Below are 15,499 nucleotides of genomic sequence, written 5' to 3' on the forward strand. Positions count from 1 at the left end.
TTTTGAGAAAAACATGGAGAGCTTTCAGCTAACAAAATTCATCATATGCACAAATGCCATGTTTCCCCTCACAATCTACTGCAGAAACACCTACCAAACCTACAAAACAAATCTGGGATCTGTTTTTAACACCTACGCAGAAGTAAAAAATCTTCTGTCATCCTTGATTCCTCTTTCCTTCAAATCTCACATCTGATCTATCAACAACTTCTGTCATTTCTACATCCAAACAGATACTAAATCCAACAATTTTCCATAAGTTCAAAAAAGTGTAAGCCAAGATTATCTTTTAGTCTGAGCCATCATTATCTCTTCATTGGTACTAGTTTCTCTGCCATATCTGTCCCTAGCCTTCCTCCCCCACTTTTTTTGTTTTTTTTTTTTTTAAGCATAAAACCAGATCATATCACTATAACTACATAACATTTAAACTTTACCTCAGTTGGTAAGACCATATTCCAGAGTGTCTCACTTCCTATTTTTACACTGGGCAGCTTTTTGGACCTTAAACTTTCCAAGTCTATTCCCAAGCTTTGCAGTTGCTGAGTTCCTTCTATTTGCAATGTTCGTGGCCTCTGTCTTCATTAAATTATCCCATTCTCATCACTCAGGTCGGTCCTAGCTCAATTTTACTTCTTCAAAGGTCTATGCTAACTATCTTAGCTAAAAATTACCCACATGCCCAGAGTGACCTTACAGTCACTATATTATCTGCTTTGTAGCCTTTAAGTATTTTAAGTTCTTTATTCCACAGGTTCATTGTCTGCCTTCTCTCATCACCATGTAAATGGGACCAGGGACCCTGTCTGTCTTTGCTACACAGAAACAAAAGTAATTTTTCCCCAACTGAGATCATCTTACAATACTGTTCTGTTTTTACGACACATATAAATTTAGCAGTCCTATAAGTACCTGTATCTTAACACATCCAAAGGACATTTATCATCTTTCGCCACCCACTTGCTGCCTGTTTCCTGTCTCAGGAAACAGCATCACCACTTACGGCAGAGACTACTACCTGTCTTCCAAAATCTGTTCTTTTCTTCAATGTTAGCTGCCCACCTACACTACATTCCCACCCTCACTACAGCTGGGTATGATCACATGACCAAGTTCTCACCAATGGAATATGAATATAAGTGGTAAGTGCCATTTCTAGGTCTGGCTCATAACATTCCTCTCTCCTTTTTTCTAGTTTCTGGCTGACAAGAGGTGGTGATAGCCTTGGAAGGCATGTGAAGATGGCAGATCTTCCCACCTAGATCCCTGAATGACACCACCTGATCTATGAGATGGTTAAATACTCTTAATTGTCCACCGAGGTAAGCAACAATCACTCCTGATCATTAAGTGAGAAATACATATAAATTCTGTATTCTTTAAGCCACTGAATTTTGAGGTTCTGTTTGTTGTAAAAGTTTACCTTACCCTAACAAACCACTTAGCCAGTTGCTTAAGCAGAAATCTTACAGTAGGGGTACAGGCAGGTATGGGTCTAACAACACATATTCAAACATCACTTTCTAACAGTTTCATATCTTATGATATGATTCATCTGTCTTTCTAACATCTATGCCTATTCCCTCATTCTAACCATCATCACCCTACCTAGGTTTACTACAACAGCTTTTAACTGGTTGCCCTTGCTTCCGGACTTGCAAGGTCAATCCACTTTCCAAAATACAAAGTGACAGCATAAAATGTCAATATGTTATACCTTTAAAACACATTGCTGCCTCTTAGAGAATACGCACACAAGGCCCATAAAAATCTTTATTACTTGGTTCTTGCTCCAACCACACTGAACTATCAGTTCCTCAGGAGGTTGAGCAAATACTTTTTCTACAGCTAGGAGAAAAAGCCAGGGAGAAAGCAGAGCTGGCAAGAAAACTTTCAAGAAAGACAGCAGTGCTACAATTATGTTTTAAATGTTTGAGATAAGCATTTTTTAAATAAACATTTTAAATAAGCTCTTAATAAAGTAGTTTGTAATAAACTTTTAAAAGTTAACTTGACAAAAGATAATGAAAATGATGGTTTTATTAAAGTCAAGAAAAAACACGTAATTTATTCAAGAATTTTACAAAACAGGTGTCCTGCCTCACTTTCCACCTTAGTGCTAAATGAGAAGGAAGCAAACACTGAGAGAATACACAGACGGAAAAAGACTTTAATCCTAAGAGCAAATTCCAAGGTAGATGGAGTTAGCAAATAAAGCCTATTTCAAATCACGTAATTCACTAAATGATTATTAACAAACAATCAAGAAAACACCTCATGTTATGATCATGAAACCATTTTTACAAACACAATGAAAATAAAGGTAACTATGATCTGAAACTAGGATGTTTAAATCCCAAGAAAACTAAAGTACTGTTGTAATATAAAAATAGATCATTCAAAATTAGACAAATAAGTGAATATCCAGAATCTCCAAAAATGAACCTGTCACATTTGCCTACTAGGTTTAGCTACCCATTATCAGCATCATAAAGATAGTCCTGCTTAGTTCACTAAGAGAAAATGCAAGTAATGTGACACCACATATATGATGCTTTTTCTTTCATGAATTTCTAAAAAATTACATTCTTGAGATGTCTACCCAGTATTTCCATAAAAAGTGAATTTACTAGTATGAAAAAAGAAACAGGACTGAAAACGAACAGGTCCTTAAACAGTACAGAATAAATACACTTTAAAAAAGACAACCTGGGTCCCTGGGTGGCTTGGTTGGTTAAGCATCTGACTCTTGGTTTTGGCTCAGATTATGATCTCGGGGTCCTGGGATTGAACCCCGCTTCGGGATCCCCTATCACTGGGGAGTCTGCTTGAGATTCTCTCTCTCCCTCTCCTTCTGCCCCTCCCCCCACCTGCACGTTCTAAAATAAGTCTTAAAAAAAAGAAAACAAACACAGAAAATAAACAACCCCACTTACTCCCATAATTAAGTTAAATCCAAGTAATAAATTTCATAACCTAGCAAAACACACACATGTGCACGCGAAATCCCTCTGCCATTAAATTTTAAAAAACCAAACAATAATTCCAATAAGCTATTATTTTTAGTAAAAACTAAAGATGCAGAAATAAAGGTCTCAATGTTAAATATTCTGAATTTCAATTTCTACTAAATATCTTCACCTGTAAATCTTATTAAAAGTTTTTGAAAAGAAAGCAGACACTATTTCTTTTCCGCTAAAGGAAAAAAAAAACAACACTCTAAAAACAACAATACTTCCTTTGTTTTGTTTTTTCAAAACTCCTACTTTAATGTGGTCAACAAAACATTAAGATATAAGACATCAGGCTTATATATAATAAAACTTTCATGTGAAATCTAAGATTATTTAAAATATCTGATGTTATCAAAATATTTCTCAATTATAGCCTTCTCAATTTGTTATTTAAGGAGCTTTATGGGAGATTCAGAAACGGAAATATCATACAACTTGCTGGAAGACTAAATAAGTAGCCTTCCTTGGGTAAAATTAAATATATTATTTGAAGGCCAAGAGAACAGAGACAGTAAAATTCAGCGACTGTTTGTTGTAACAACTGTAAAAACCTGCCATCAGCCTAATGGTACCTCCAAAGCAGACCCTAGATGCCCCTAGAACTCCGCATCTAGAAGATACTTTAAGAAGTGGGAAATTTAAAAAGAACATCCTTTTAGGTAATCAAGATCTAGAGTCTTACCAAAGAAGCACTCCAGTATAACGAAAATAAAAAGCCTTTCTGTCAAAAGATTCAAGTTTGATTCTTAGCCCTACCACTAATTATGTGATCCTGAAAATACACCAAAATTTTGTAAATTTCAGTTTCACTATCTTTAAAATGTATATAAAAATGATATCCACACCACCTGTTTCAGAGAACTTCTTTCCCTTAAAATACTTCTTGTGAAATGGGACTATATATAATAAATTACCATGCACAAATGCTAGCTATGTTTGTTCCTTCTTTATAAACAACAAATATTTACTGAAACTCTGAGCTCGGTACTGCACGAAGCACCAAGAGGTGGCTGGACCAAATGAAGAGCCAACCAACAAGCCATGGTTAGAGCTGTTTAAAGCCTTAAAGTCTGGTGGCAATAGAAATTATAATAATAAACTTTAAGTACTATGTAAATTAATGAATAATGTATTCTGGACACATAAAGAAGATGTGCCCAATGTTGACTATAGGATTCGGGGTAAATTTTTCAAGGGAGGTAGTGACTGAACTGAAGGAAAAAAAACAAATTTGTCAGACTGAGATAATGGAGAGTATAACGCCATACAAAAGGAAACAACTTATGTAGACTCACAAAGGCACTTAAGAGCTTAACTTGTTTAGGGAACTACAAATAGTTCAAATAGTTCAACACTGCTATTATCTGGGCCGGGGTGGGGGGGCAGGGGGGCGGCAGGCAGGGGACAGTAGTAAGAATGGCAGAAGAAAAGAATGTTAGGGAAAAAGACCAGAGGCACAAAAATCAATATAATTCTATTTACAGTGGTCTATAGGAGACATATCTGTATGTGAGAATGACTGGATACCTTCAACTAAAATAGAGAATAAAGGAAAAGGAGCAGACTTTTTTCTGGGGAATGTGAAGACAGGCTTTGTAACAATATGTTTAATTTAAAGTACCTACATCACCTGGGTGGAGCTGTCCAGTAAACATACAGGTTTAGAGATCAAAAGAAAGATGAAGGCTTGAAATTGAGATTTGTAAATCTTCAGCATTAAGGGAATGGATGAGATTTCCCCTACATGAAGAGGGGTCACAGCATACCCTAGAGAATTAAATTGCCTTTCCCATTTTAAATGCTCAAAAATGTAAGCTACTCCATTAGGGCCAAAGGAAGTACAATTTAATCTTGATCTTATGATTAGGTCAGCAACCTAAATGAGATTTCCATTCCTAAAGCTTGTTTAGTCACACTGTTATTAATTTGTTATTAAGGATCTTATTACTATGGTTCTAATACTGGCCCAGGGTCTCCCAGAAGATCCTTTGTATTATCTACAATTACCAAAGCACCCTGCACTAATCTGTATCAGGAGGGTCCTCCAGATCAGAATGACCTTCTCTTGGATCAGAATTGATCAAGCACTTACTGTGACTGTGTTTTAAACTTTAGGGCATAAAAAACAAAAACGTTTAAAATATGGTCCCTGTCTTTAAACTGACTAGAATTCTAGAGCTTGAGTGTAAAGACAAGAACACAAGTAACAAGTCATGGATATAATTTCATCTAGTCCTTGGATAAACTGCAAGAGGTAATACTTTCTCCCTCTTCCACTGATAGCTATATATAGCTTTCCTATATACAGGAAAAATTTAGTTTTGCTTTTAATGGCAATTTTATGAAAAGCCACTAGATGGTGATATTGCCCTAAAAATTTTCAAGAAACTTATTTTGATCACAGTAACCTGTAGAACCATAAAAGATGTTTTCCAATACTCTTTAAAAAAGGATTTTAGAGATTTTAAATCCTTCTTCTTAAAGTTGAGAATAAGAAGATAGAGATTAAGTGACTTGCCCAAGACTATTAAATAATGGGCAATGCCAGGACTAGAGCCAAAGTCTTCCTGATTGAGCCCTACGGGTGTGTTCCTTTCATAAAAAAAAAAAAAAAAAAAAAAGGGTGTACCTTTCATTAAAAAAGTAAATGTGCTAAGTTACAGTTTCTCCTCTAGAAAATGAAATTATCTTTAGTTTATATGGAAAGCACATATTTATTCATATGGGATGGCCACATAACGAGAAAAAGATATCCCGTCATTTGGGAAAGCACTGGAGCAATGACTTGGTAAAATAAAAACTCAGAAGTGGGTATATTATCATGGCTAAAAGTTTCAGAAAAAGTTGACTTTAAAATAGCTACTGAAAAAAATGAACAGGTGTAAAGAAATGGGCAAAAACCTCTGGTCTCAAGTTCTGTATTTCTCAAAACCAAACAGGATGAAGTATAAATACTGATACACAAAATGAGAAAATGATTACTGAAGTTTAAAGAAATCATTTCCCCCTAATTTTAAACCAGTGGTTCTCCTTTCTTTCACTTAGCACACATGACAGAGGAGATCCTCATTTGTCACACCATCCCCATCCTCAATTCCGAAGTACTATCACTCCATCAAGCTCTCCTCAAAATCAAAAAAGATATCCTGAAACCAAATAAGTGAGAATGTAGTTGAAGCTATTATAGTGGCTAGCTGAAATGTGTTCTATTTGGGAACAAACAAGAAACCTTGCAATAATTTCTTGAACACTTCGGTTATTCTATCTGTAATAGCTAATTGCTTGGAAAATACTTCAAAGTGACTTAACATTTGGATGGGTGTTTTTACGGTAAAGCCTTACCTGACTTCCTGCTTATAATAAGAAAGAAATATGAAAGAAAAATCATTTGTTACATGTTTATTTCAAGAAATATCTAGAAAAGTTGGGACAGTATTAAATCTGTTAAACGCAGTATGGTAAAAATTGGTATGTTATTAAAATTTACTAAAACAATGTATGTATTTTTAAAGTCATTCCATTAAAATTAAGCCTACTTCTTTGATTTTAAAGAAACGGGAATTATTCAAAACGGAAAAAGAAAAGCTTTAAGGGAGTACCCAAGCCCCTAAAAGCTTACAAAACAAAATAACACACCATGCTTTTATCTTATGAATTTGGTTAAGCAGAAAAATTTAGTATACATTACCTGAAGATGCAAATTTTAAATTTTCTACTTTTGTAAGTTCAAAATCCCTGTATCAATTCAGTAGTGCAATGGGGACAATGGCTCAGTGAACACACCACACCCCTGGCACTCCACTGAAACCCAACATTCCATTTTAAAAGGTAAAATAAATAGGAAAATGGAGTTTGATAGGTAAAATCTTACTTTACAGTCAGTATTTCTGAAACATATCTATTCCAATGTGAATAAATATCAGCATAAAAAGAATCTATAAGATGAAAATAGGAATTTAGCTGTTCTCCATCTCCCCTGAAACCTAACATGAAAACAAGAAGAAAGGGATTTACATTCAAGTATGACAAACACATACACCTGTATTAAGAAAGGATGATCTAAACAGTGAAATCTCAACCAGCTATACGCAGACAGAATCCTTAATTAAGCAGAATCTCCCCCCTAAAGAACACTCACTAAAATTTAGTTATTCAGATATACAAATACACATCAAGAGAAGTTTTGGATTAAGTGCATATTTGGCCAGTTTGTTTTTTCCTTCAATTTCTACCAAGAGGCATTATTATATAGTATGGGGCGGGGCAACCTGTGAGTTGGAAACGTCAAAGTATACACTCTTGACTCTGCCAACAAATATTTTCTGATCTTTATAGTCACTCAACCCTTTCTGGGTCTCAGTTTTCTCAAATGCAAAATGAGGGTTACAGCTTTTAAGCTTTAGAACAGTTTTAAACTTAAAAAAAAACAATGCTTTCTTAAAGTATTAATTAGAAGTGTAGCAAGTAAAACAAATAAAAATGGAAAACCTCTGGCTAAAGGAAGTATAGGGGGCTGGAGCCCTGTCCAAAACGACTGGTCTAAACCACAGTTTCTGAGAAGTTTAATGAATTCTAATGGATCTGAAACACATCATTTAAAAACCTCTCCACACTAAATAATGAAAATAATTTTCAAAATGACAGGACAGGCTTGGCAAGATTCAAAAATAAACAAATTTTTCACTGTAAAAAATTCAAACAAGAGGATTTTATCAACCAACCAGAAACTGGTCAACATTCAGTGAAAGTAAATACCTATTTCTAAGAATTTCAATTAACTGATGCATCATCATATTAAATTATGGTTACACTAAAGAAATTACAGAATTGACAAAGTATTTCAGAATATACATCTGAAAACAAAGGAACAGTGCTGTTTGACAGGAAAGAAATGGGCCACCCTAGAGATATATTAAACCCAATTAATTCCATAGTATATTTACATAAAACCCAGTGCTTCACAGAAGTGTTTTATTTTGAAATTCCTATCAGTTCTTTTGGTTTTTTTTGAGATTTTATTTTTAAGTAATCTCTACACCCAACGTGGGGGTTGAATTTACAACCCTGAGACCAAGAGTCGCATGCTCTACCAACTGAGCCAGCCAGGTACCCCCATATTAGTTCTAATAAGACAAGTCATATTTCACTACCACCAGGCCCAAAGGAGCCAAATGGGATATACATGCCAACTTCAGCCACAGAAGCTCCACACAGAGAAATTATACAATGGAACTTCCTCACAATAGTTTAAATAAAAGGCTCTAATGAGATTAAAACAAATGTAATTGTAGCTAAAACTACAGTTTTAGAAAAACAGAAGTCCAAAATAATAACTAAAACAAAGTTTGTAAGTTTACACATGCAATATAAAAAGCATATACTAAGATTTTTCACCAAACACAAAAATCACAAACATCTTATATCTGAGTCTGCATTAGAAATTTAAGTATGAGTTTTTTAAAAGAAATTACATTTACCTCTAAATGCCAAAAAAAAAAAATTATTTTTAAATTGAGATAAATGCATAAAATCTGTAATTAAAACAGTCAATCTAATATGGTAGAAAATTACATTATTTCACATATTTAACAATGAAAAGTAAATTCCCCTTTCTTAAAATAATAAACTATCAATAAGGTATTCTTAAAAGTGGTCTCTATTGTCTATAATAGTCACTTGAAAGTACTCTTACCTTTCTTCTGAGCTATACAATCGAGCAAGTCCAAAATCTGCAAGTTTTATTTGCCCTCTGGTAGAAGACAAAATGAACAAAAAGTATTAGTCTACTCTGAAATCATACATATTTGTATCCATTCATAGATATCTAATCATATGATACACATTCATATTCTGTTCCTGAAACTAATCACAAGTATATAAACTTTAACTTTGATCACACAGCAGTACCCTAAGTCCTACAAGTAAAGGCATTTAAATAGATAAACTCATAACAAAGTAAAAAATTAGTACTTTTCCTTTGGTGACTTGAGCTACTATTATTCTAGTACCACCACCACCACCACTACTACTATTTTTATTGTACTAGTATTAACAGTATTTTAGTACTACTTAGTTCCTATTTAGAAAAGTACCTTTCAATGAAAATAAACTGAGATCATTTCTGCTTAGTAATTAGACATATTACTTGTTCAATTCAAATCAATAATGCAAAAGAACCAAACCACAACATTTTAAATTTATGCTAAACTTTTCAGTTCTTAGATGGGCAAGGTCCATAGAACCCTTTCGCCTAACTAAAATCAGAACCAGGCATGCCTCACTTAAACTAACAAGTAACACCAATTACAACAGAATTATCAGAGCTCATGTTATGCTCTCAGTAAAACGATTTTAACATACATTTTACATATCCATTTATGTAGGGGCACCTGGGTGGCTCAGTCAATTAAGTGTCCGACTCGATCTCAGCTCAGGTCACGATTTCAGGGTCATGAGATCGAGCCCCGTGTCGGGCTCTGCACTGGATGTGGAGACTGCTTAAGATTCTCTCTCTTTCCCCCTCTCCCTGTCTCCCCGCCCTCCAATTGCACGTTCTCTTAAAAAAAAAAAAATCTACTTATGCATATGTATGTGTATACACACCTCAAAAAAGTTCACCATAAAACTGTGATACTGGTGTAAAAAAATTTCTAAATAAAAAAAAATTCTTAGATCTATTCTTAACCTGAAGCTGAAATCATATTATTAATTACTAGAATATCTATTCACATTATTTGGAGAATATCAAATGAGACAATCAACTAAGTATTATTTTATGTACATTAAAAACTACTACAGGAAATTAATTAAAGTATATTTAACACAAGTTCAGATACACCTCAAGCAGTAATATTGCTAATTATGTTAAAACAGTTTGAGCAATATAATAAATTTTAAGTCTTTTTAACAGAATAAAGGTATACATTATATAACACTCATTTTAAACACATATATCAAACTGACATCATACCTATTATTTAGAAGAATATTTGAACATTTAATATCTCTATGCAAAAAGTTCTTCTTATGACAATAATCCAGACCTTCCATGAGCTGTCTCATAAATGACTTTATGTGATTTTCATTAAAATGAACCAAGCCTGATTCCAGTAGTCCCATCAGATCATGGTCCATATATTCAAACACCAGATAAAATGCACCTAAGAACAAGAATAATTAATTCATTAAAATTTTTTATTCTTATAACTTTTCTATAGGTTCAAAATTTTTAAAAACAAAATGCTGTGGAGGAAATTATTCCATGAAAAATAGTACTACTTTGTCACTTCAATAACATTCATCTTTCTCTCTGAATTTAGTATCAAATGCATCCCAAGGAAACCTCTCAGTTTTCTTCTTCTTCAGAAGAAAACTGTTAAGATATCAAATCAACCCTACAGTGCATAGTTTCTGGATGTGATTAATATAAGATAAATTAACTGTTTTATATATTGAACAAACTGTCTCTCAGCAGAAGCTGAATAAAATCAGTATAGTTCATCAAAGAAAATCAGTATAGTTCATCAAAGAAAATTTAGAAAATGTTAGAAGAATTGTGTTTAATTAAAAAAGAGTCTGGGCCCAGTTGGGACTTTAGATGATTTCTATTAAGCCTTCAATAAACATATAATTTATTCTGTTTATACAGCTCCAGAGCATTTGGAAGCACACAAACTGCAACTTTATTTTATAAAAGCAGCTTAATCTTGCTACCAAAACCTAAAATAGCACAAAGCACATACACAACAACTGTACTTGTAAGAGATTCAAAAATCCTACTGAAGCTCATACAAATTGAAACCAAAGCTGTATCCAAAAATATTCCAATCAGACTACGTTTAATTTATCAATTCAAGGAAGGAAAACCTAATAACATTCAGTATATCTATCAGAGAAAAAAGCTATTAATATGCCAAAAAAGTCATCTGAAGAAAGCTAATAATCAGTTCCTAGTTAAAAGCAAAGATCTCACCCCTAGTAAACTTAGAATGATTCTTGAAAGTTGGGGATTAAAGAGTGCACTTATGATGAGCACTGACCGTTGCATATGTAAGTGTTGAATCACTAAATTGCATACCTGAAACTAACATTACCCTGTATGTTAACTAACAGTAATTTAAATAAAAGGTTTTTTTTAGAAGTTTATAATGGTACCTCTCTCAAATCAACAACCAAGTCTTACTGAACAGTAAAATGCCAGTAAAACACGACAAAAACATTCATTACTAGTAAATGCTCTAAGAAGTTAGTAAGCAAAATTATCATTATTTTTTTGGAAGTTAGTAAGCAAAATTGAAGACAATATATAAACACTGAAATAGAGAAAAACATAATTATTGATAAAGATGACTATCTTCCTTGAAAATCCAACAGAATAAAAACAGAGTACCTGGGTTAGAGGAAATCATATATAAAAAGCAAAAGACTTCCTACATGTAAGTAACAACTCCTTAGAAAATAAAATTTAAATAACTCCACAAAAGGAAAAAAAAATTACTACAAGGGACTAGGAATAAACTTTAACAAGTACACAAATTCATTAAATACCAAACTGTAAAATTCTGTATTTTAAAACGTTTCAATAAAAGAACCAAGGATTTGTTTCTATTTTCTTTTGCTGAGAGGATACTTATCTTCTCAGAACAATTCTAAAGTTCACCTTAAAGAAAACAAGAACCAAAGTACCAGCTAAAATGTTTCTGAAAATTAATCTACCAGAGATTACTATGACCTGTAGGGACAACATAAAAGTGTAATATAATATACACCAGAAAACAGAGCCTAAATACACATCTAATAATTATGAAAGCAACCATCAGTGAAGAAAAAAAAAGAGGCAAAATTGGTAATGGGACAAATGTGTAACACCATAGGAAAATGGGGAGTTATACCAAAGACAAAACAATACCCCATTAAAAAACCAACAGATTTTACTAAATAAAAATTTAGAATCACATACATAAGTAAACAATATGGAAGAGAGGGAAAGGTAAATGACAAATTGGAGAAACACATTTGCTACAAAATGGATTAATATCCTTAGTATAAAACAAAGTTTTAAAAATCAGTACAAAAGACCATCAATCCCACAAGAGAAAATGAGATATAAAATGAACTGTCAATATATAAAAGATATTTTTGTCCAAAATACATGAAAATAATCTCACTATTAACCAAAATATTCGAAGTAATATAACACTTTTAACTAAAGGGAAAAGATTTCAAAAAGAAAGACAATAAATACACAGTATTAACAATACTGTGAGGTAAACAGATAAAGTTATATAGTGCTAGTTAATTAGAAGATTTATAAAATATAATTAGGTAATATACACCAAAGTTTTAAAAATTACATATCCTTTTACATAGCAAGTGCATTAATAGATATTTAGCATAAGGAAATAAAGATTGCAAAGATTCAGCTATAGCATGTTCACTAAAAGCAATGTAGTATGAAACATTTAAAAGCAAAACAAAAAACCTGGTTATTATGGTATATCTACACCATACCATGCACTTTGAAAATTACTGTAGAGGTATAATATCAATGTGGAAATGTATTACTGATGTTGAGTTAAAGCAGATTATAAAATAATAGGTACTTGACTGATCTATCTTTGATGGTATTAAATAACAGAGAACGTATTTAGAGCTTGCACAGTGCAATACAGTTGCCACAAGTCACATGGGGCTATTGAATACTTGAAATGTGGCTAGACCAATGTACTGGAAGTGTAAAGCATACACTAGATTTCAAAGGCTTACTACAGCAACAACAAAAAGAATATAAAATACTCAATACTTTGTTATACTGATTACATTGATCTATTAGATATACTGGGTTAAATAAAAATACGTAACAACTGATTTTTTTTAAAAGAGGCTATGAGATTATTTTAAATTAAAATAGAATGGCTTGCATTCTGTTTCTATTAGAACTGAATTAGAGGTATAAGAATTGAAATAGGAGAGCTAAAATTCTCTCTCTATGCAGATAACATGATCTTCTGGTCCCTGAAAAAGACATAAACATTCAACGAAAAAATTATAAAAACAGTAACACAATTTAGAAAAATAGCGGAAATAAAATATACAGTAGTCATTAACATAACTACCGGTTAAAAGACAAAAGGGAAGAATCCATTTCTAATAAGAGATTAATTTTTTTAACTTTGGAAATGTACCAAATCCTTCAAAGATACACTAGTAAGACACTCTTATATAAGACAGAAACCTATACACAAAAAAATGCATACATTCTTAGATAGGAAGACTCAACATGATAAGATGTCGATTTTCCCCTAAATAATTTATAAATTAAGCACAAGCTCAATTTTTATTTATTTATTTATTAAAGATTTTATCTATTTATTCAGAGAGAGAACTCAAGCAGGGAGATGGGCAGAGAAAGAGGGAGACAGAATCTCAAGGGACTCTGTGCTGAGTACGGAGCCCCATGCAGGGCTTGCTCAATCTCACGACCGCAAGATCATGACCTGAGCTGAAACCAAGAGTAAGACGCTTAACCAACTAAGCCACCCAGATGCCCCCACAAGCTCAATTTTTAAAAATAGAGTTTTTTTTCCTACAATTAAACATAAAGTTGACGTTATATCCACATAGAAAAATAAATAAATAAGAAGAGCAATGAAAACACTTAAAAGAGAAAAGGGAATCTGGCATGAGGCTCTACCAGATATTAATTAAGGTCTTTAACTAAGAAGTGTAATACTACTACATGAACATGAAATAAAACAGAAATCCAGAAATATACCCAAACACGTATAGAACTTTAATATATGATAAAAATGGCATATCAATTCATTGGGACAAAAGATGGACTTATTAATCAGAAATATTTGAGCAACTGAATAGTGAGAAAGAAACAGATAAAACTGATCTGTTCCTCACAACATATACCAGCAATAAAAAAGCACATGAACCAGTGCTAAATATAAAAAATAAAATCATGAAAACATTTTTTAAAAAACATGAATTTCTTCATAACCTCAGAGTGAGGAAAACTTTCCTAACTAGGATTCAAATCAAGAAGAAATAAGGGGAAAACACTTTGATAATGTGACTATGTAAAAATAAGAATCTGCATGGCTAAAAACATTACAAATTTAGAAGAGTAAAGCAAACTGGCAAATACTCATTTACAACTTATATTCCAGATAACAAATTAATATCCATTATAAAAAGTCCCTCTAAGTTGGAAAGAAAAAGATTAACAACCTTACAGAAAAGTGGGCAAAAGAAGACAGATAACCCACGGGGGGGGGGGGGGGTACAGCAAATTGCCATTAAATCAATGGAAAGATGCTTAACCTTGCTCATAAGAAAAATTTATTTTTCAAACTGAAACTTCACCACAATAACAAACTGACAATAATCCAAAAGAATGACAGCAGACTCTACTGAAGAAGCTGTGAGAAACACTCTCATACACTGCTAGGAATCTGGTAATATCTAGTTTAATCACATTTAGCATTTCCCTTTGACTTAAGCCCAATTCTAGGAACCTGTCCCAAAATTCACGGTAAAAATACAAAATGATGTAGGCACAGAGCTGTTCAATGCAGCATTCTTTTTTTTTTTTTTTTAAGATTTTATTTATTTATTTTGAGAAAGAGAGAGAGCACACCAGCAAGGGGAGGGGGAGAAGGACAATCCCTGCTGAGCAGGGAGCCCGATGTGGGGCTCAATCCCAGGACCCAGAGATCATGACCTGAGCCAAAAGCAGACACTTAACCAACGGAGCCACCCAGCCGTCCCCAGCATTACTTCTAACAGTAAAATACTGAAAACAGCGCAAATGTCTATCAGTAGGAGACTGACAGAATCAACTGTGGCACAACCACACGGTAGAGTACTGTATAGCCATAACAGGGATGACGACAATCTCTTCCGATATACAGTAATCTTCCGGATACATGATTAAATGTGAAGAACCAAGTACAGTACAGCATTTACTATTATGCTCCTTTTATACACAGAGGGGAGGGTGAATATATAGGAAAGAAACTAAAATGATGAATGGAACGTTTTAAAAATAAAACCCAGTTGCCCATAGGTAAGGGCGAGAACAAGAATAAGAGAAAATGGAACTGGGACTATTCTGAATGTGGCCTATATTAAGGTTTTGAGTTTGGACTCATGTAATGTTTTACATGATTAATATACATCATTAAACCACAAAGGGTAAAAAAGTAATGCCTAAAAATTGGAAACAGATGAACCTAAATGTGTATCAAACTGGCTGCATATGGTCTGTATCACAGTATTTTGACTAACTATCCCCAATGGGGACTAAGAAATCTAAAACTACTGAATAAGGTGGTTTTCTTAGTAATTAATATTAGTATTGTTATCTTAAAATTATATGTATATTGTAGGACTACGTTAATATCTTGGGAATCAAGATTTTTAGTTAAAAGACAAGTATAAGATCAAAAAAATATAAACCCTGTTCTTTTAAATTA

At 33.1% G+C, this 15,499-nt stretch overlaps 1 protein-coding gene across 3 annotated transcripts in view; it reads right to left on the reverse strand.

Moving 5' to 3' along the window:
• CDK13 (cyclin dependent kinase 13) overlaps positions 1-15,499 on the reverse strand; it is a 118,516-nt gene that overhangs the window by 32,533 nt on the left and 70,484 nt on the right. For all 3 annotated transcript variants that reach the window (XM_026502864.4, XM_057304155.1, XM_026502854.4), the window contains exons 6-7: positions 9,985-10,174; positions 8,707-8,763 (exon numbers count right to left, since the gene is read on the reverse strand). In XM_026502864.4, coding sequence (XP_026358649.1) covers positions 8,707-8,763; positions 9,985-10,174 — 247 coding nt within the window. The remainder of the gene's footprint in view (positions 1-8,706; positions 8,764-9,984; positions 10,175-15,499) is intronic.

The sequence above is a fragment of the Ursus arctos genome, unplaced genomic scaffold, assembly GCF_023065955.2.
Source record: "Ursus arctos isolate Adak ecotype North America unplaced genomic scaffold, UrsArc2.0 scaffold_3, whole genome shotgun sequence".
Lineage (NCBI taxonomy): Eukaryota > Metazoa > Chordata > Mammalia > Carnivora > Ursidae > Ursus > Ursus arctos.